We start from the raw sequence: 23133 nt of genomic DNA on the forward strand, positions 1-23133 counted from the left end.
CCACCTTCCCGACGATCCCTCCAGGTGTTTTCTCGTCTGCTCTTCATCCTCCACTACCCTTCCCACCACCCTCCCAGCACAGGCTCTGACTGTCTGTCTGCAAAGGAATTAACATATTCTTGCGGCATCTCCCTATACCGGCTTGTAGCTCGACTCCCAAACAACACGCGCCTGACTAATTTTGTCATTTCAGGCACAAACCTCTCCGCTACCCCTCCTACCCCATCCACCCTAACCCCCCTACCCGCCGCGTGCGCGCGAGAGAGAGCCAAGGCAGTGCAGGGAGGCAAGGCAGGGAGGTGAGGAGGAGGATGCCATGCCCGCGGGCAGACCAAACGTTGGGGTGTAAGGCAGTGCAGCTCGCACTCGCACAAACAACTCCGGCCTTGACCTCCTTTCTAGGTCACCGAAGGTTGCTTTTCCCTGTCAGGCGTCTCGACACACTGGGTCGAGGTCATCGGTGGGGAAATTACGTCGCACGTACCACCCTGAGAAAAGTCGACCTGATTCTGTATTCAGCATCTCGCGTGCGTGTGTGTGTGTGCGCGTGTTTGTGCGTGCATGCGTGTGTGTGTGTTGTTTGGGTTCACTCGCAACCCTCACCCGACATATTGTCACTCCGGCCTTGAAACCTTTTTGTCACAATATCGTAATCTTATTTTTGTTTCCATGTACGGACCCCATTCCTCGGGTGCACCACTGGCCTGTGGCGTGTGTAGGTCCCCAGCCCTGACCTTGCCCACGCGCTATAATTGCGAGTGGAGGAGACAAAATACGGGTGTTTACCACCAAAATGTGTCGGGCACTAACCGGGATCTTCGGCTTTCGATTCCCACTTGAGCCGCTTAGGGCGGGGTGAGAATCCAGTCGGAGAACAATTGTAAACAAACACGAAAAGCCTTAAAATAATAACTCCACTGTGTTTTGACGGGTTCATCGGCAGGATATGGAGAATGATGGACAGCAGAACCTACTAGGTAGATAAGATAAGACTTGACTTATCCAGAGAAATGCAGCTCTATGTTGCAGGTTGAGGAGACAGAGATCTCTGTAAAATTTTGATTATCAGTACATCAGTACTGTATGTTTTATTATTTTTTGCTTCATTTATTTTTGTTCAACTTGAATTTTTGTGTTTATGTGTTCTTGAATTTATTCCATCCTTTATTACCTACACTAGGAAATGTTAGCGAGTTTTAAATGTCAGTAATTAATGAATAAGGTATTTAATAAAAAAACTAAAATTGTTGTCTTCAAAATCGCGTTTTTGCTTTGATAGGAAGATATTATTCTGGAAATAAATTGTCTTTTTATCTGCACACGTTTAGTTTCTGTTCCAGTGAAAAGGTGGGCATTGAAAAGAAAGATGTGGCTGGGAGGGATCACTGTGATGATGGATGCTGTAGGTAGGAATTGGCGCCTCCTTCCTGTTGTCACTCCTTACTCTCGGCTCCATGTTCACTTTTCACAATATTTTTAATTTTGGCTTTGTTTTTTGATTGTATTATGATATTTATCTGCACTGTTTGTACTGTGGATGCACACCTCATAATATATTGTTTGTTTGCCCTCCCTTAACACTTAAGTTATGCATGTTTATAAAATTCGGGTGGCTACAGGCCTGCAGAAAAAAAACACCATCAGGTTCCGTGTCCTGTGATCTTGGTCCGTTTCGACACACCCGACTGACCGTCTATGGCTGTGTGTTGTCAGCACCACGTGACAGCTGGGGATATCAGGGTTTCAGTCGCAAATGAGGAAAAAAGCTTTCATTTCCCCTATTTTTTGTCAACAATCAAAGCTTGAGTTAAAAGCGACTATGAATGAAATGAAACTGGAGAGTACAGTGGATGCGAGTTGTATTCTGATAACCAACCTTAAAGAGGAGTTGCAGGTGGTCGTAGTCATCCTGATGTTGTCATCAATCTCTTTATTTGCAATCGCGAGACATTTCAAACAGTCATCTTTGAAATTGTGTGTTTGAGGAATGAGACTATTTTGTAAATATTGACATTTCACTTTCAGATAAATATTATGTACACGCTTGTAGAACTAAAGAAATAAATATTAGGAGTCTTCTGTGTTCTCATATTGCCTAGATTGCCCTAGAAATTAGTTATAAAACTTTTATAAATTAATAAGTACAAAGTTTTTGTAAACTAAAACTGCTGTTTACTGTCAACAACTAGACGGTGTATCTTGACTTACATGTGAATGTTCAAAAGTGAAAGTTAAATGAAAATGGCGGGGTAATCATCTTATGCAGCGCTGAGTGGTTTGCAGGAGAAAAAGCAGTCATCTTAGGTGGTGAATGGTGATAAACCTGTACAGAACATTATATGTTATTTTCTAATGTATTATCTCATTTTCATTTTAAGCCTGTCAACAAAGCTGACTGTCATGAACTATGACGGTCATCAACACCATTACTAATGTGCAGATGTTACAAAATAGTTCAGAAAACAAGAAAACAAACTTAGCTCAGTTTTTTTTTTCTCAATGCAGATTAGTAGTTATATTTTCTTAACTTAGGAAAAAAGTTTAGCTTTCTTAATTAAGAGAAGTTAAGATGTTGGAGGCTGGCAGCTGACTCTCCTCGTCTCTATCTTTTAAAGGCACAAACTCACTCCCGACCCTCAGATCTTTGCCCTTCAGGTGTTTCCACCATCGGTGCACCTTCTGCCGACCCAACACACATACCTTTAAACTTCCAAAATACTCTCCCCTTTTACTTACTGCCTTCCCCCACACTCCATTCTTCTCTCGTCAACATATTTGTGACATCTTTCCCTTGTGACCTGTAGCCCCGATTGCACGGAGTCCTGTTTGCTGAACTTTCAACAGGTTGATGGTTCAGTTTACCTGGCAGGTAGAGTCTAATCCTGTCTTGTTTGTCAAAAACAAAACAAAAAACCCGAAACCAATTGGAAGCTGATCGTGACGACGGTACCTGGAAAATAAGGGGATGGATGAGGATGGGGGAAAAAGGAGAGAAATCAGGTCAGGGAGATAATGGGGTCAGGTAAACTCCGCAAAGGGCAGTTGTCTGCCCCAGTAGCCCTGCAGTCAGTATTTAGATGGTGATTCTCTACCTGCTGTCTTCGTTGAAGGCTCTCGACAATGATTCCTTATTTATGGAGGAGACGCGTTATGTGCTCTGCTCTCTACAACACTAATAATAGTACTGATGGAATAGGGAACTGTTCTGTGCTCTCTACAACACTAATTATACTGGGGCTAATAATAATAACAACAAGTGAGGATTTATATAGCGCAATATCTTAGCCAAAGGCCAACTCCATATAAGTGTTAGTGTTATCAGAAGAATACTGAGAAGGTATTGAGAAGTCTGAAGACTATTAAGAAATGTCAGATGAGACTACAAAACAGTTCTCGACATTTTATGTACTTCAGCTCAAGGTCGCTGCCAAAGCGAGTGGTGCAGGGTGGAGTGGCACCCAGCCAACAGGTCCAACAGTTCGCACTTCAAAACAACATTGTGTAGAAGCCAGCTGCAAAACAGAAGAAGGGAGAAAACACACAGAAGCACATGCAAACATGAAGGTCCAAGATCGAAGCATGACTACAACACTGAAACAAAATTAGAGAGTCGATCACCTCAGCCTCCTCTTCATCATCATCATCTTCATCATCATCATCGTCATGGTCAAGTAATCTGCATCTTGAAATGGGTGTCTAAAGTAAAGTGTGTATCTAGCACACCTATATACACACACACCTATATATCAAGTTTAGGCGGATTGACTGCTGTTCCATATTCTCCACACACAGAGCATCAGCTGATCACGAGTGACCTCCGTGTATTGGGGATCACATATAGACAAACAGACTGGGACAGGGGGAGTGCCTGTATATCAAACCTCTCCTGTGTATACTTTTTTATGTTCCTTGTCACACTAAACTCTCGCTCTCGCCTCCTTTGCAGTCCTTGAGACAGAATATACTGTCGGTGGAAAGGATCCGGAACCCTTGGAGAACTGCACAAACTCACTTGAGGGCGAGTTCTAATCCCGCCATAAATCGTGTTATCTACCCTATAAGTCTTGCAGTAAATACTGTGAAAATAGGTCAGTCTGTGACCTACTAGTACACTCCCTCAGCCACTCCTTCTGACACTGGATGTATTTTTGAGTAATTGTTTGTCCTGCAGGGGATGTTAACAACCATGTGGGTATTCAAGGGGTAGCGAGGTCAGTGGATCAGGTGGTGGGGACTGATGCAATACAACCATGGAGATAACGACTATCAGCCATGTTTTCTACCCGATAGTCAACATCGGGGTGTGTTATCGGAAGGTATTGATTAGTCAGAATACAGTGCTTGCGTGTGTTATGTGTGTGTGTGAGAGTGTGTACACATAGACTGCTGGAAGTGAGTGTTTAAGGTAACTAACAGTATCTCTCACTTATAGTAAGTCGTCGCGGGAAAAAATAATTTGTCAACAACCCATTGTCATTCCTGGCCCAAGCTAATCTTTAATGTTTGGCGAGACTGAAATCTTTACCTGTTGACGACTGTTGACGACTGTTGATGAATGTTTACTGTAGCCCTATAAACTGAACCACAGACTCACTCGTGTCGGCTGTACTAACATCACGGGCAATATTCCAAGCCATTCCAGAAAATGTTTCAAAGTCTAGGACCGTATCACTCTCTGTTGCTATGGTACCATGGTAAGCTTATACGTTGGTATGCTCTTGATGCATGCGATGTTATGTGAGAGAGACTGTGTGTGTGTGTGGAATTATGTTCACTCACTCTGTCTACAAACCAACTTACCTCTCTCCTACACTCAGTACCTTTGCACTCGTGTCCCAGGTGTCCTGTAGATTCCCCGTTGACAGGTTGTCCTGACGAACAGCGTCTCCAGAACATGGAAGTTTGCGAGGTTTTATTTCTGCCGAGCGAAGCTCTCGCGGGTCCTGCAAGGTTTTCCGGACGATTGCATAGAGTAAGAATGGGAGGAAGGATCCCCTGGAGAGCTTTGCATCCATTAGAGAAGGACTTGTAGGTGCGGCCATGCGAAAACAGCGCAGTTCTCTGTGTTTAAAAAACTGATAAATAACCTGTGGAGTCGAGTTTTCTGGTGTTGAAAGAACGCACGTGACATGCTAAAAATATACACATTTTTCCACAACGGTTCACTGGAAGAAACGACCCGACACGATGCTTCAGAGCTTTAAATGGAGGCGTTAATTTTTTAAAAGATCAGGCGCCTGGTTGTGGCCCAGAGGGACACAACACCATCCTCAAGAGAAGCAGGAAGATGCCGTTACTTACCTTCACACTGTGAACATTATGTTCACACACTTGACAGTTATGCTTCCTACAGTTTCAAATGTAATGTTCCCAGAGTGTTACACGATTATGTTCCTGCAGCCATTATCTTCTTTTGTGTGTTCTTGATATTTCCTACGGTTTACATGTAATGTTTATTAAGTTTACATATTGCCCATACCTTGTCCAGCCGGCGGTGGTCTTTACAGCCATCCACCATGTTTATAACTGAAATGTGATATTTTATGATGATATCATAATTAAGCAAGGAAGGGACAGCAGGCAATCAATCAAGCCCTATTCAGTCCGCTGTCAAGTGCTTCCAAAGTATGCCGAACTTGAAAGAGTGTTTGCTGTTTATTCTTCAGAAAACATGGACCGGACTTGGAGATTCGATTTCGGTGAAGTGATGTGTGTCGGTTGGAGTGAAGAATCGTGCATTGCATTGGTCAACGCAAACAGTAACATGTCCAGGGTGTGCCACCTTTCACACAATGACATGCCAAGTTCATCGTGGTGTGAATCAAATGTTTCTTGGTGTCAACACCACAAAGCCATGGCCGTCTGTGGGGTAACGATGGTGAGGCCTGATAACCATTACTTCATCAAGAGGCCCCGCAATATTTACTCAGGCAAGAGGCACACTCTGAACAATCCGACAAACAGCCTAGGGTCCTGCCGCAGACGACTACAGCTGTTTGAAGTAACAGCTGTTAATTTAATAAAGGTTTCAGTTCTAGAATTTAGTTTCTTTACTCGTGCACAGCTTGGTCTGTAGTCCTGTCTTTGACTTGAATAGCCAGGCCAGTCAAGTGTGAACAATGTCGAGGACACCATCTTCTTTTAGTCACACACGCGCACACAGCACAAAAAGAACAGTTTAAAACCCGAATTTAAACCTTCCTCATCTTTGAAGTTGTCACCATCTTATTTTGTGTAAAATATGTTTGTATGTTTATATATATACACTGTGTGTGCAGGGAATGCGTGCACACTCTCTAGTTCTCAAGCACACACAGCATCTTTGACAGAAGACAATTTTTGTAGACACCGGAAGTGGTATCGAGCCCCAAGCTGCGCGTTATTCCTCTATTGTGAGCGTCAGTAATTGAAGGAGCGTCATTAGAGCCTGTCTGCTGACGCCGCCTTTGTCAAGCACAGCGCACCGCACACTTGTCTGCACCACGTGACGTGTCGAGGTGTTGGAAGCAGCTTCCCTCGTGTGATGTCGAGATCGTTGTACAGGACCGTTCGTGCATAGTTACCGTCTTCCTGCAGGCGGTTTATTTTCAGGCATCGCCCACTTGTGTGCCAAGCAATTGCGCCAGCCCGTCGAAGAAGAAGACGCGAAAAAAAAAAAAAAAATAAAACCAACAATTCCGGGAAAACGAGTTTTTGTTTTTTTGAAAAAAGAGAGGTTGTTCCCTTGTGCTGAAAATAAACAGTGTCTCCGAGACAGAAAAAAAAATGCGCGCTCGTGCGAGTGTATTTATATGTGCGTGTGCGTGTGTGTGTGTTCGAGTGGGCGTACTTTGTTGTGAGTACGTGGGAGTTAAACTTCAGAGATTCTGCTATTAGATTATAAAAAGGTGACAATGAACGGTCTTTTCCAAACACGTGACACCTGTTGCCTTTCACCAGCGGCCATCAAACATCACAGCTAAATAAAACCTGTGGAAAATCTCGGATTGAAGAGTTCGCCCTTCGCGACAGTTTGACATTTTCTGTCCTCCCTCTCTCTCTCTGAGATGTGGCTGTCCTCGGTAAGTCTCGGATGTAAGGACGTATGGGGGCGTGTGGATGGCGTACGTCACAGGGTGCTAGCGAGGAAAGGGGAGAGAACCAAAAAGAAAAGGATGGGAATAGAGGGCAATGTTCTCCTCTGACCTGACGATCTTGGAGCTGATTAGAAGCCATCACTTATTTCGGAGCCATTTTTTGTGGTTTTTTTTTTTGTGATGGCAATGTCCATCTCCTCTCCTCTTCATCACTCTTACCTTCCCCAGCCTTTTACGGAGTCAGGTAGTCACTCCGGAGCTGTCAACTTGGGGAAAGCACGCTGCGTCACATGGGAATCGAACCACAGCACCGCTTCAGGTTTAAATGCACTTACTCAATTGGGCCATCAACGCCCCTCACCACCACCCATCCCCCGAAAGAAGACAGAAAAATGAGAAGAAATAAATTAATACTTAGAGAAAGAGAGAAGAGGAAAAGAGAATGGCAGAAAAAGCGAGAGAGGGTGATAGATCGCAAAGATACGAAGAATTAAAAGAAAGCCGTCTGAGCTGTGAAGGGTAAGAAAGGGAGGATGAACGGAGGAGCTGTAGAAATGCAGCTTTGTGTGTGTGTGGGCGTGAGGTTCTTCACCTAGTCCTTTGTGGCTCGAGCTCTTTCGAGAAAAGTCAGATTTATTTTCATCTGCGGCTCTTGAGAAGTCATCTAGTCAAGGATGTGAAAAGCTTACTAACTGCCGCATTAGGTTCTTTGTTCTTCCCGTGGACACTAAGACGGTCAAATGTGCCTTCTACACATCTCTAACAGAATACAGAGTGCACTTACAGCATGGAGGTAGATGACAACACGAAGCTGCAGAGGTGACCATCACTCGTCGACATAGAGATGTCAACCACTGGCTTCACGTCCACTAACATGTCATCCAATGGCTTTGTTAGTGTACTAACAGATGTCATCAACTGTCATTGTTTCATTTTTGGTCATCGTCCGTGTTCTAGACACCCTACCAGTTCGGTTATGGTAAAGCTTCTTGCCTCTTGGTACCATCAACCTCGTGTCAGGAGACGTTTCTAGCCCCAATCCTCCTGTCTAAAGACAAAATGTCCCCGCACACCCTCACACAACCGCTCAAGAAATGAGAGAAATCATTTCTCTTCCGATTCCATTGCTTTCCTTTGTCAACTGTTTAACGACTAATCAAATCGCCAACAGAAGAGAAGCGAGAGAAGAAGGATTTAAAACAGTTTTATTTGGAAATTCAGATGTCTGGTGTGACATGAACTGGACACGATTTTAGGATTTTTTTAATTTTTAGAAGTGACAGGATCGCTGCCCCTGTTTAATGTCCAGCTGGAGTATTTTTTTACAATTTCCCTCCCCCTGACTGCTTGCTAATAAGATGACCGTTATTGATATTAGGATGCACGGAGGGTTAGCAAAAAGGAAAACAAAGATCCTCGTTGGTTATCGGCATGGAAATACGACGCTCACCCGGGGTAGGCTTGTGGACAAACTTAAGGATTGGTCTGTCCTGAAAGATTCATGAGCATCGATTAACAGCGTTAAGGACACAACAATCGACGTCCCGTCTTTCATTCCTCTCCCGACATCTCTCCAACTGTGTGGGAGGGGACATGGCGATGAAAGGCGGGGTTGAGGAACTGACCGTCGATTTCTTGTTCATCCTCTTTCTATCGCTGCTTCGATTCCCAACTCGTGCAGATGTGCGCACGCATGCCTTTGAGCAGGTCTGGCGCTTGTGACGTCATTCGCTGGATAAGAAGCATGCAGCGACATCTGACGGTACGCAGGGATTGTGGTTAAAACACTCGCTTGACATTACTGCATCGAGTGGCTTAGGGTTCAGATCTCGTCTCGGGACATTCTCTGTATATGAAACCTGTTCGCAAGGCTGGGCGTCAGGGATTTTCTCCGGGTACTCAGGTTTCCTCCCCTCCCTCCCTGGTAGAATAAAGGGATTCCAAGTGGTTGACCTCCTTCTCCAGCCCACCAAATGAAAAGAACACAGTTCATTAAGGCATTGGCTTTGTTTCCACAGTTCCTCGATCAAAGGGCAATGATGGATGGCGCAAAGCAAGCAGGACAAAACAAGACAAATTTTAAAAAACACACCTAAGAGGACATTTGTGTTAGCTTGCGTGAGAGAATGTGGCCTCATGGGAACTGAGTGTTGCCTTCTGTGTGGGGGTCCCTTGGCCTATCCCCTTGTGTGAACAGAGTAGATAGAGCATGGACCAGTGAACATACTTCACAGGATACACATGGTCGACACGAACTTATGGAAACAATGACAAGCGTGACGTACACCGACTCCTGTGGGGGCCATCCATCCATCCACCCTGGCCGCTGTAACACAGTCTTTGCAAGTCTTTGTGCAGTCTCTCTTCTGACTTCCTTTGGAGCCACTTGGGCCATTTATCGACGGAGACCGGGGACCGATTATAGTGCAAGAGAAGGGTCAATGACACGCCAAAGTCTCCGGTGGCTGCAAGAAGTCGAGCCGCCAAGGTTGTTAACCCAGTTCAGGAAATAATCGAGATCAGTCAGACAGTAACTGTAGTCCAAGAGTTCGAGATCAGCGGTATTTATTCAGAAGCAGAGAAAAAATTTGAAAGTTAATGCACCCCAAAGTCGAAAGTAATCCAGTCTCTTAATGGATTCAACCATGTGGTACCGGACCTATGAATATATTTACAGACCAAAAGCATCATCGCACTTCTTTGCATGTCCTAAAGATGGCATCTGAGGTTGCTAGGGAGAAGAATTGATGAAGGGGGAAAGGAAACTTGAATGGTGCATGGGGACGCTTTCACTGACAGCTATGCAAAGAGGTAGAAGTGTCAGAGAAGTTGTCCTGAGATGAAATCCGAACCCGGGCTTTGCAAAGAGTTTCGTCCGTGGTACCACGTGAACATCATCCACCGCGCTATCGGGCAACCCTCAGTTCTTCATCAGCATCCGCTGGCTGCTACTGTCTAGTACACGAGTCCTCCAAAATAAGGCGGAGGAAAGGAAGCCAACAGAGAGACAGACGAGGCAAAAATCGCTTCTGACATCCTTGTCTGGGAAGCGACACCCTCGGAAGCTATCGAGACAGAAGCGCTCTGCCTCGCAGCTTCAAGAATTGCCCATATATGGTCAGCATGCGCCACCGAAACAACGTTTCCTCCCACCACCCCTTCCCCAACTGTATATACATTTTGTCCCCCAACCCGCCTCTTCTCTCTAATTAACAGAGAGCGGAAATGTATCGGTGGCGGACGGACGGACGGACGGACGGACGGACGGACGGACAGACGGAGACAGACAGACAGACAGACAGGAGCTACAAGACTGCTGCGGAGATCTGTGAGGCCGATGTGGTTCGAGGTGGAGGATCGGTGTGAAGTGGCTCAACCTGTGGACGAGCCCCCGGCAGGATGCGGCTCCGACATTATCGCCGCAGCAGATCGCCGCATCGCATAACTCTGTCATATTGTACTGGATTTTGAGTGGTGGTGGTGGCGGTGGTGGTGGTGGCGGTGTGGTTTGGAGGGGCCTTGCATGCTCGCCGGTATTATTCCGAACCTAATCAAGTGATTTTTATTCCACACCTCCACTCACCTCCTCCCTCCACAAGCGCACTGAGTCTCCCAGTAAGTAGATTAACTGCTTAAGGGTGGAGCATCGTCATGGTGGCGCAGCTCTATTACTCAGAACAACTAATAAATTTATTTTCTAATTTATTACTTATTTTAAAAATGTATATAACAGCTGTGACTAATTTCCCCCAACCACTCCTCTCTCTTCTCTATGTTCAAACACAATCACCTCTACTTGTGAAGACAAAAGCGGTTCAGGGTCGGTCCGTCACCTGCAGGCTCTTGGTAGCCTCTCCATCCCTCTTCACTCCCACATCACCCTGTCCCTCATTCCGCCGCTCGTGCTCTTGCATCACGACCTAGAGCTCTGCGAAGTACAGTGAGACAGCTCCTAGTAGAACGAGGCTCGAGACACGAAGTCTTTTTCTGCAGACTTGCCTTCATTAATAAATTAAATCTCTGTCTTTGATGCTGTGTCCACCCCACCCCCACCACATCATCCTACCCGACCCCTTCATCCCCTCACCACACCATTCTCCACCCCACCACCACCACCACCACCACTCACTCCCTCGACCGGAAGGTAGGCGTTTCGTATTCTACTTTACTTAGTCGCTGTCGTATGGCCTGATGGTGTCGTCTCTACCATCGATTACCTCCGCCCACGAGGAGCGCCGCGAGACCTCTCCCACTGACCAGGCGAACTCCCACGCCATGCTCGACAGTAGACTGAACAGCGGCTATTTCCGTTTAGCCTCGTTTTGAAACAGTGGTAACTGGATGCGATGTTGGTGGTGATGGCGGAGGATTTGCACCGACAACCTCGGATCAATATTGCGAGTTAAACAGCTCACGAGTCGACATACACAGGCGTTATCGTAGATGAAATAAGCCACGGTGGGTGAGAGGGTGTCCTCACACAAACAGGAAGCTGAGGGAGGCAGAATCACTCTCTGATTCACAAGATGGAGAACATGACCTCAGGGATGAAAGTAAAAGTGTCCAGGGTCAAAGTGACCTGAGGGAAAGTCTTTAAGATATCACTAACAAGCCAATGATGAGGATGTGTTTCTTGACGAGGGATTAAAAGAACTGGGTATTAACGTTTCCTGCGAGTTTCATTTAAAGAAGAGTTAACAGCATGCTGTGCTTGCATTTGCTCCCTGCGAGTGCGCGCGCATTCCAGACAAGTAGTGGGAGGATGTCGGGATGGAGGAGACTATTTTTAGATGTATGCATCGTGACATTGATGAAATCGGTTTGATAGGTCTAGGGGGTGGGTGAGGGAGAAACTCGTGCAAAGTCACAAATAGCAGAACAATGACAAAAAAAATCAATCAATCAATAAATAAAATAAAATAAATAAATAAAAACAAAAAATGGCCATTTTATGGAGTAACAGTACAGGTGCACCCAGCTTGAGAGAGCCGAATAGAAACAACCTTTAGTGAAGCTAAAAAGAAAACCATCTTATGTGACAACAAACCCAAATAAATCCACAGTAATAAATTAAACGACAAAGAACAAAGAAGAGAATAAAAAATTAAAAAAAAATGCAAAAGTAATGAGAAGGTAGAAGGGCGGGGGCAACGAAGAACCATGTTTACACAAACAGTTTTTTTCCTGACCAGCAGATGTTGTTAACGATGTGAGCCAACAAAACAAAAAGTAATTTCCATGCTTTAAATAAAAACACCAACAAAAATACTCTTATTTACAAATGCTCGCACAAGAAGAGACATCTTTAAAGTTTACGAGCAGTGTTGGGAGGTGGTGTGATTAAAACTTGTTTTTGTTTACAATCATTGAGAAACACCCGTAATCATGATCAAATAACGGATAGACTAGGAGTAGGCCTGTTCACAAAGACAGTTTTGTTGCTGCTTTTACAGTATAATGCAGGCAAAGATATTAAATAAGATTTTTTAACTCTCTTTGTTGCATTGACTACTAACCAGCCGTGCGCGTGTAAAGAAAATAAAGAACGAAGAGAAAGAAAATAGAAAAGAAAGAGAAATAAAAAAATAGAAAAGAACAGAAAGAGAAAAGGAAAATAAAAACAAAAATAACAAAAAAGTTCCAATTGTAAGCAAAGGTTTTACACAAGAAACAAGTGCTTCATTCTATCATCCCCTTCCCCCGACCTTCAATATCCATCTCGACCACCTTCTTCATCTCGTTTCTTATATTCTTCTCTTTGTCAGCTGTTGTCCTGTTTATTTGTTGCCATTGCTGAGTTGTATGCACGTAGAAAGCTTCGCTGGAATTGCTTTCTTTAGTCAGAAGAGGCGATGTCAGGTTGACAGAACTTTACTGTAACGGCCTTTGATGTCATAAAAAAAGAAAGAAAAAGAAAAAAGAAACGAAAGATAAACGCAAGGAAGGAGTGGAGAAGTGATGGAAGAATGAAACAAAGTTTTTCAATGCCAGAAATACCAGAAGGGAATGGGTGGCTTTGTCCTTTCTGACATGACAAGTACAAGATGTTCGCCATTACACGATCCATACATGTCTTTTCTTGGATTGATGTGAGAAAGAGAGAGAGAGAGAGGTATAAATGCTGTGTGTATTTTGTTTATTCCTACTATGCAGTACCTTTGAACCACAGGGGCTATTATTAAATTATCTTCTTTCCTTGCACTCCTTATAAAGTGTTTATTATCTTTGGCTGTAAAGGTTTCCCTCCCTAGTAACATCTACGTACTTGAGGAGACCACTCCCAGGGACTGACTATCTGCAAAATACACAAAACCCCTGAAATTGCATTTCAAAAGTTCTTAAAACAAAACAGATGCCACTTACACTCTCTAATCACGACTTCCGGTTTTATGGAATCGTGTGCAATTTTTAAGCCGGTTAAAAAGAAAAGAAAGAGAGTTCTAGAGAACAAATGCAACAGAAAAAGAAAGAAAAGAAAAAAAATGGCAGTTGATCCTTCCCTAGTATTCAATACCATCGGAGAAGATGCAAATTTATCGCAACAGCTTTCCTAGAAAAAGCTAAGTGTGTGTGTGTGTGTGACGTCACGTCCGGCAGATTAGCGTGTCACCGTTATCGCGTTATTGGGTGTGATTTGTGACGTAGCAGGGCCGCGAGAGGACTGCGATCTAAATTGAATCTGCGAGACGTGGCACACGCCTATCCGGGTGGCAGACGGCGGGGGTTCATTATGGCTTCGCTGATAAGCCGCTGCACGATAGACACCCGGGGACACTTCAGGCGCAAGATTGACGAAGAATGTTGGGTGGGCTGCTGCTGCTTGTGCTGAAATCCCTCACAACACTTCTTCTCCATTTTCTTCCACCCGCCTGCATTGTCACATGCTCCAGTCTTTGACATTTTGGTCAAGTTAAGACGCATGCGCAGACACAAAGATGTACAGATTAACCTATATATGAAGATAGAGAGAATGAAAAAACATTTTATTGATTAGACCTATACCAAGAAGGTGACATTACACATTTCTTTGTACACTACTAGTCAATTAAATAACAAATGAAATATTGACAGCATATCAATACTAATATATGGGATGAGAGTATATATATATATATAAGTCTCATCTATGGGTATATATATATACTATATATACTATATGCTTACCTAAAATAAAATGGAGAGAACTGGTCCTAAAACCAAAAACCAGATTGTTTAAAGACAAAAGCTAACCATTCCTAGAGTTCCTCACCATCTAGGAGGTCAGATAAAAGTGTAGAGAGCATCACAACATTGTTGTCGCCGAGGTATGCTTTGTGAGCACGTGCAGGTCTCCGCGTGTTGCGTGTGGGCAGGCGAAAACAGAACATCAAAACAACAGACAACATTGCCGGCGGTGGAAGAGCGGAAGTTACAGACGTCATAGGAGTCTGCAAGTGTCGGGAATGGTTTTCATGACGACAGGTGGGCGGGATCAACACCATCAAGTCTGGTGAGCAGAGCACGCGCTGCTAATTCCACTACCGCCATAATGGCCCGCCATTCCCTTGCGGTGTGTTCCCGCCACAGGGACGGCATGTTCCAATTCCCGTAGGAAGCAGGGACTTCAGAGCCGATTAGGGGTCCCTCAGTGCCAGACTAATTAAATCTCTGAAGATTCGCGTCCTGAAGTTTGTCTGTGTGTATGTGAGTGTGTGTGTGTGTGAGTGTGAGTGAGAGAGAGACAGACGCCATCTTTGTCCATTGTCGCAAGTCCTAATGAGGGGAACATCGGTTATAAACCCCCGCATCTCGTTCCTCCTCATTGACTGAAATACTCGTCTCTAAATTTAGCGAGTGTGATGATGTGTGACTGATTGTGTTTGTTCCTGACAAACACAAGGGCAGAAGGACTTGGCTTTAACCGTCAGCCAAGTGCGAGTTGTCATGAAGCTGTTTTTTTCCCCGACATTATTCTTTCACCATTCTGTGAATGTATTTTTTAAGGTAGTTTTTAAGCTAGTAAATGTTTGAACAGAATGACACTTTTAAACATACTTTTTAACTTGGCAACTTTTTGCTTCTAGTAATCGGAAGTAGAGCGATATGTCAACATACAATGTTTTCTCTTGAAATTGCCGACACCAGGACAGTCAACTCTCGCCATTGCACGAGCGTGAAGTCTGTTTGCCAAGCGAATCTCTGTACACATATTTAAAGTCCTTGTTTGTTTTTACTTCTGTACTTCTTTGTACGAAGTGTTTGTTCCATCCTTAGCCACGGATTGTCTGATTGTAGTTTGTTAAGCTGTGATTTCAGTTAAACTTTGGCTAATGTCACGAAAGTCTGTTAGGCCATGACTAGTGGATGGACATGTTAGGTTGTGACTAATGTCACTAGTGACATTTTCTGCACTATGACTACTGTCACTAAAGGTTAGTCTATGACTAGAGTCCTCAAAGTATATCAGGCGATGACTAGTCATTTATCTGCTGAATGATTGCCTCTCAACACCTCGCTTGTTTAGAAGTGTTCAGTATACAGGACGCTGAGAAGCAAATAATGCCATTATTGCTCAGTTATGAAGAGATATTCTTTCCCACACTGGGCTTTAAATTTCTTGTATGGTGATTGATAGTCCGTGTTAATTAGATGCCCACGCAATGAATGGCCAAATGTTCACATAGTAAAGTCAGTATGGGGATGCGGATCATGGACAAAGCAGTCATTCACAGACACACACATGGTGTGCAGAACTAAAGATTTGCCGGAAAACAAATATGGATAACAGGTCTGTGAATTAGCCTACCCTTTATTTAAAGCAAGAATATAATTCAAAGACTAAAACATAGTATGATTTCTTGTTAATAGTCTATTATTAGTATAAATCTCTTTGTCGTTGATTCCATAACAACAATAATTCAACACATTATTAATGTAAAAAAATCACGTAAGACTTTCATTCGTTCCCCTTCCATCCTCCCATTCTTCCCTCAAAGTAAAAACAACTCACAGGGGTTGACACAATTTTAAAAAAAAAAACAACAGGGTGTTGTAGATGTTGTATATGAGCCACCACGGAGTAGGTGGACTGAGGACATTTTCTGTCAAACCACCGACATGTTCCCAAGTATATGGGTTACAGATGTGGATAGGATGGAAGTGATGTTTTGTGTGACCACAACCCAGCATAAATGTAGGTCAGTTTTGTTTAGAACCTGGTTATTGAAGTCGGATAGCATTTTAATTCACTTTAGCAGAAAACCTTCAGCCACGAAAGTTTATATTCATGTCGCAGTAAGCGAACACTGGTGTTCTGATTATCCTTCTATGCTCTTCGCACGTTTTATCTTTTTAATTAGTGCAGGCGAGCGTGCTCGCACATACACTGTCTCTCTCTCTCTCTCACACACACACACGCACTCTCTCTCACACACACACACGCAAGTGTACGCATTTTTATACACACGGACATCCTATCTCGTCGACAATAGACGAAATATGCATTTATCCTTCTCTCCATCCCACTCACTTATCATCACCTCCACCACCATCACCGCCACCACCATCGTCACCACCACCACCACCACCACCACCAGTGATGTCAGCATAGTGTGCATCCAACTCTCAACAAATTCAACCGCATGGCGCTGTTTGAAATCCCGTTATCAGCTCCAGGAACTGCATCCAAGTGCCTGAGCACTTGCTGTGACATGGCGTGTTTAAGAATTGATTGGTTGGTATTGATCAGCTTTGGTTCTGTCTGCCGTAAAACAACATAATGGGCGCCGGACTGTAACCACTCAAGGGTAACGTGAGCTGCGAGGGCAGAGTTCACGAGGGTGTCAATCTCGTCATCGTAGGTTCATTGACAGATCAGGCTTGCCTACACCTGTTCCACAAGTTGGACTTTCTTGTAATAAACCGTTTAGACCCGAAAAACTGTTACCTTTAGCACTCTAATTGTTTCACCTTTCTTTATTTATGTCAAAGCTATCTGTCTGCTTATTAAGGTGTATTGAAGGTGCATTTTTTTCTAGTGACAGGAACAAGCTCAAAGGTGGATATTGTTTTCTCCAATCTGGACGAATAATCAACTTTTGTTCTCAAAATATGTGCCTATAGATCGCATGCACGAAATTCAATTTTGTCATGTCGTGTTTCGTACACAGACTGATGGCTGTAACTGAGGTCTTCACTATGTAAACACATGACCACGGTGTGTTGACCCCTTTCAGTGCATGGAAATGGAAGGTATACATTCAGTATAAGTAATATCTCGCACTGAGTGGAGCTGAGTTATTAAAAAAATGCACCTGCTAAAAATTAAGGTGAGTGTTACTTAGTGAATCAGCCTTGACTTATCTCATTTTTTATTGTTGGACTGATGTTACGTTTGATTTTTTGTTTCAAAAGGTGTTCGGTGACATTGGTGGCAGATAAATAAATAGACTGACAGCCCGCCAGTGGCTGGAACATGTGGCACTTACAGGCCACTGAAAGTAGGGAGAGGTATAAGGTAACAACCTGTCCTTGTCACCAGGGTCACCGAGATTACATGTGCAAACAAACGTTTTTATCAGTCTCGTGTGTTGGCATGTACCCGCTTAACGAAATGAAACAGTCTTTGATACGAGCAGCGAGAAAGGCGCACTCGGCGATAAAACTCAACCCTGACCTGTAGTGAACTTCAACGTCGCTGGAGGTCATGCACTGAAACCATGGCATGCCACTGTCACTGAAACCATGGCATGCCAATGCCAATGAAGCGGACGGACTCTGGTCCACGGAATATGACACGAGTGTCAATCTGGACGTCAGCAAGAACCAGTTCTTCTCCTTTGGCACTGGAGACATTGTCATGGCAGCAGGTTTACACAATTAATTTGTCATAATCATTTCTTGGCTCACAAATAACTATTAATTCATATGTAAGCTCAGTATGTGTAGCTTTTAAGAAGAAAGTTCTGCAACAACTGTCATGGAAGTTGATGTGACAATGATAATTACGACAACAGTGGGCTGACATACACAAGACCTACAGGGTGGAAGGTGGGGTTTGGTGACAATGACAATGACAATGACCAACTTTATTATCTCGGTTGGCAGTTATACTTAGGAAGTGTGCTCAGTTACAAAAATTTTTAAAAAAAGACAAAACGAATGCTATTTATCAAGATACCGCAACTGATGCATCAAAGGAAACTTAAAAACATGCAATCTGACATCTAGACTACTTTAACACACACCTACATCATTATCACACACATACACAAGTGACAGTTCATCCGTGGTGGAACGTAAACACGTTTAAAGGCACTTTGCAGGAAATGGCGGAAGTGGACATGGAATGTCGCGGAACTGACGCCATGGGTGTGACGAACATGACGTCACCACGATGAAGGCGCGAAACAACTAAAATCAGAAAAAAAAGTCCGATTCATGCTGAGCTGCAGTTGTGTGCGCGCCGGGGGCTGAGAACGACTGGACATTAGTGTGGCATGAGTGACTACAATAAGGAGACGGGGTTGAGGATTGAGAGGACCAGAGGAGAAGGAAGGAGAGTAGGAGAGAAGTGGAACCATAGTCTTCAACGACGAAATCGTGTTCATCGTCAAGGACTTGATCCTGCAAGAAATGTAAGAACACAACACCACGTGACTGGACCAAGTGTATGTGAGCATACCACAGTATGTGTGATGTATTTCTGGGCTTCTATGGTAATTTCGGTGAGTCAGACACACAGATAAAAGAGAAAAACAAAATAAACAATAAAGTTAATAAGATCAACGAAAGTTAGCAAAAAATAAATAATGACAGAAAAACATTCAAACACGCACAAATTTAAAATAAACCTCAAAATGTAAACACGACCCAACATAAAGATAAACAATAACAACACTCACAACAAACAGCCGGCGAGCGAGAATGCATGCGGCCGCTCGTGTCAATAATAACAACAGGAACAACACGCACCTTGTGCGCAGCTGGTTTGCGCGGGTCACCGGACATGCGCACATCCTGACCGCCACAGGGACACGGGCCGATGCAGATGCTATCGCTTCCACTGGTGTCTGGTCGTGCTGCCCGCGGCTTGGCCCCGACGACTCCGCCTGCTGCCCGGGGCACTCAAGGCAGGCTTGTGAGGATTATTCCCTGAAACTTAGCCATATCCTGATGACGAAGACGACGACGACGACGACGATGATGATGAAGAAGAAGAATACGATGACGATGATGATGATGACGACGAAGAAGAAGAAGATGATGACGACAACGCCGACGATGATGATGCAAACTTTAGCTCTCTGAGTCCTTATGGGGGCTAATACTGATGACAGTCATAATGATGAGGAAGAAAAGGATGAAATGGTTTTGAGAGTTCCTGCTAGTCGTCTACAACCGATGTTAAAACTAATTAAAACTAATTGCATTAGAGTGATGGCTGCAATTAATGACGAGGCTAAACACAATGACGATGTTCAAAGAAGTGTTTTAACTTTGATAGAAGTCCTTGCTGTATTTGTTAATTAATGTTGACATCTCCTCGGTTTGTGGTCGTATTATGAACAACCTAAGCAGGGAACAACAAACAACATTTTGGCCTGGGATGCTTCATCAGAGGAAATCAAAGTCAGGGGTCGCTGACCCCTTTGACAGTGCGATTCCTTACTTCAAGCAGGTCAAGTGAAAACGATTCGCTCGGTCACTAAGTGTTTCTGGGGCCAGGTGCATAAACCTTGTTAGGTTTATTTGTAAAGCCCGTCTTAGCCGGGAACATGTTGTCGACTATGTGAAATAATATGGCATTTTCTGTCACAACATCGTCATTAACAACTTGACTAAACATGATTGCTACTCGACAGCAAACATGGGCTTTATAGTTCAGGCTGATTATTTTATGTTAACTATCCATTAACCACTCTAGCGTCTAGCAACATGTTATGACATCTATCCCAAAGTACACGTGTTTCGAAAACTGCTCTAAAGAAGCTAAATTTATAAACTTTTTGAAATGTCCAAAAGTCATTTAAATGTGTTGCACGAGCGTTTAAACGACTTTTCAAAGGTGCTTTGCTTTCTTCTAAATTTAAAACAGCCTGGAGCTATTTTTAACTGGTTAAACTAGTTTTAGAACCAGCGACCTCAGTTATCAGAATCAGCAACAAAGAACAACTGGAGTGTTCGCAAGCAAACAGAATACCCAGCGATAGAATAATAATATTAATAGGACGACGAGTTGTCTCCGCGGTTTTGATTTCAACAAACTATTATCGCTAATAGTTATTAAAGAGACGTCAAAGGGGAAAATAACCCAGCCAAAATCTGCAATTAAAAAAAAAGTATTAGTTGTAGATGGTTGAATGTTCGTCCATCGACAGTTTTTATTACTTTTTAAATTTCCAGACACAATACATTGCCATGACATTTCTGGAATAAAATTTCTACAGCTTACTGCTGTGGTCGAGTTGACCTGTCATGTCGAGTGGTGATCTGTTTTCACTCTGCTCACTGCGCTAACCATGTCGGCCACACACAGAGTGTCAATGAGACAAGCGACAAAGTGATTGATGAGGAAGCGACGAGATGGGAAAGGAAGGAAAGCAGAAATGTGGAGGGTTAGACAGAGGGCGGGACTGAGGCTGACTCAAGTCCTTTTATTTGAAAACGAAGGATGTTGTTTTGTCAACATTTAGATTGTTTGTTCACTGTTAAGGTCTCGTAACTATCCTCACTTGCTGTTTTAACTCAGTTCATGCTCACTCAGTCTAAGCAGTGGATCTTGCCTCATTTTGAAAAGTATACCTCCTACATCGGTAATCATAAAACAAGTGATCGGATTTCAACATTGCATGTAGGAATCCCATGAAGACATTTTAAAGAGGTCGACGGAAAGTAGTTTTCGTACGAAAGGCAACTGGAAGTCGTAGAAAGTCGAAGCAGACATGCCGGAGAGACCACAGGAAAAGAAGAAAGAGCACTTTCAAATGAAACAAACCTCACCCTCGAAAAGTGAGACAAGACACGACATCGTCGTCGTCCACAGGTGAAGGTCTGGCTACTACAAAAGTGATGTCGCACAGGTAATCTTTTCCCACTTTGGTGGAGTAGCGGGGCGTAGCAAGTGCGAGTACATTATGCAATGTTTGTGTAACCCACACAGCAAACAGAAAACCTTTTTTTCGTGAAAACATTCGTATAATTCCGCCTGTATAGTCTTGTGACTCGCACGTGCTCTCGCCGCCAGCAAACAGTCGTGTTGAAAGACAAACTAAAGACCTGACATGGCGGGTGCAAAGGCTGTTGTTTACCCGAGCAGAGCGGTCCTTTTCATCAGAAACATCTGTTTGAGCGCAGAATAAAGCCGACGTTGATGTATAACCGACAGAGCACACAGCGGCCTCAATGCTGAGTTCTTTTCACATGAAGGCACTCGATCTCTCGACAAATATATGTATATGTACATTAAGATGACTGCCAGCAGGCTGCTCGACCCAGCTCCCACCTTAAAATAGAGGGAATAACTAGTGTTTCTTCTCTCGCTCTCATGTAAGCTGACTGGATGTACACACACCCACTCCTACTGATGCAAAATAACAGCAGCAGCACTTTGTAACATATTGGATTTTTTCTTTGCATATCTATGCAACCATTTGAGAACAGCTCGCAGACAAGTTGCAAGCACAGGTGTGGCACGTGTCCTCTTCAACCTCCATTTGATGCTCTTTCCTAGCAAAGGTTTTAATAAAGGAATCTTGGAGAAGTTCAAGGTAATGCACCTCATTAGAGCATCTAATAGAAGATGATTAGAATAGGCAGATACACAAATAAAAGAAAAAATAATATTCACCAAAGTTAGAAAAAAAAAAATAAACGATGACAGACTTCAAAGGATTCAGAATAAGGCTGCTCGCCTCATCTGTAGACCACCTAGATACGAAAATAATTATATTACCTATCATTTGCTTTCTTCACTGGCTGCCAGTCGTACACCGTGTAGCCTACAAACATTCTCCTTTGATGTCCTCGGTAACTCTCAGAACTCACTCCCAGCTATAAACCCGCACGACTTCATCTCTCATCCACTCATCCACAGACCTTCTTTCTCTCTCTCTCAAGAAATTGTCGAATAGAAAATCAGTGTTAAAATGTCAGTGAATATCATATACAAAAGTTTGTAAATTTGTAGACTAAATTTCATTGGGTGATGGAGGTAGTGTAGTGGTGCAGGAGTTGATTGTGGACTGTTGTCTCCATCCACTCCAAGTGCACCCTGGGTTTTGTTTGTTTCGTTTTCAAGTTCACAACAGGCTGCTGCGGTCCTGACATAGTTCTTCCTTCCGGTCCTTCTTTGCGAACTTGTCGGCGCCCAGATCGTGTTTGCGCTGTAACAAAGCACCCAAGGATCGCCGGCGCCACCCGGTACACGCATGCGCCGAAGGGAATACTCACTTCCTCCGTCCATTGTGACCGGTTTGATGATCGTGCTCCAAGCGTTACACCAAGGTCTTAGGTTACATTCCCTTATGGTTGTTGCATGAATGGATGAATGACTGAGCGGCTACGGGCCCATGAGCTGTGTTGATGGTGCTCTAAGTCCTGGCACTCCTTTTAAATTTTATTTTTTTTAGTTCCTAACCGTGAAACAATCACTGTGCCAGAGCAAAGCAAACTTAAGCTTTGTCTGTTGTAGAAGGAAGGAACTGTTCCATGGGTCATGCAACTTAATTTTTCATGCGAGGACCGTCAGAGGTGAGTGCGCCTTTTCTGGCTTCATGGCTTTAAATCAAAACTGTTTTCTTTCTTCCCTGTAACCTGCAAGCAACATTAAATGTCATTCGATGCCTCCTGCCAATGATTTCATATGATTTACACATTATATTCTTCATTCAAAACCTGCGTGGTTTCGCATTTTATTTATGTGCTGGCATCGTTTTTTTCTGCTCCTGTGTGATCACTGTAAAACTGAGAAACACGGAAATGGCCATCGGAATTATCCAGGTAGCAATAAACCATGACTTCTGCCTCTCCATACCTTACAGAATTGCAAGATTATTACAGTGCTGCTAGTACGAGACAT

At 43.7% G+C, this 23133-nt stretch overlaps 1 protein-coding gene across 2 annotated transcripts; it reads left to right on the forward strand.

Annotated features, from left to right (window-relative positions):
* Window positions 1–300: 300 nt before the first annotated feature.
* On the forward strand, window positions 301–18474 carry LOC112560533. Of its 2 annotated transcripts, XM_025232453.1 has the most exons (3): window positions 301–977; window positions 1341–1406; window positions 5667–6101. In XM_025232453.1, the coding sequence occupies exons 1-3, from the start codon at window positions 947–949 to the stop codon at window positions 6074–6076; spliced, it is 507 nt and encodes a 168-aa protein (XP_025088238.1). In that variant the 5' UTR covers window positions 301–946; the 3' UTR covers window positions 6077–6101. The 2 variants fall into 2 exon arrangements, 1 of the variants encoding a protein (XP_025088238.1); XR_003098550.1 differs by lacking the exons at window positions 301–977; window positions 5667–6101 and adding an exon at window positions 17225–18474 and having other exon boundaries at window positions 1339–1406.
* Window positions 18475–23133: the final 4659 nt, after the last annotated feature.

Source organism: Pomacea canaliculata, linkage group LG3, assembly GCF_003073045.1.
Source record: "Pomacea canaliculata isolate SZHN2017 linkage group LG3, ASM307304v1, whole genome shotgun sequence".
Classification (NCBI taxonomy): Eukaryota; Metazoa; Mollusca; class Gastropoda; order Architaenioglossa; family Ampullariidae; genus Pomacea; species Pomacea canaliculata.

Excerpts from the sequence above, each read along its gene's own strand:
- LOC112560533 (XM_025232453.1), top strand. The coding sequence starts at position 947 with ATGGAGAATGATGGACAGCAGAACCTACTAG. Across the intron at positions 978-1,340 it reads TGGACAGCAGAACCTACTAG|TGAAAAGGTGGGCATTGAAA; the intron begins GTAGATAAGATA and ends TTTCTGTTCCAG. Across the intron at positions 1,407-5,666 it reads TGTGATGATGGATGCTGTAG|AAAACATGGACCGGACTTGG; the intron begins GTAGGAATTGGC and ends TTTATTCTTCAG.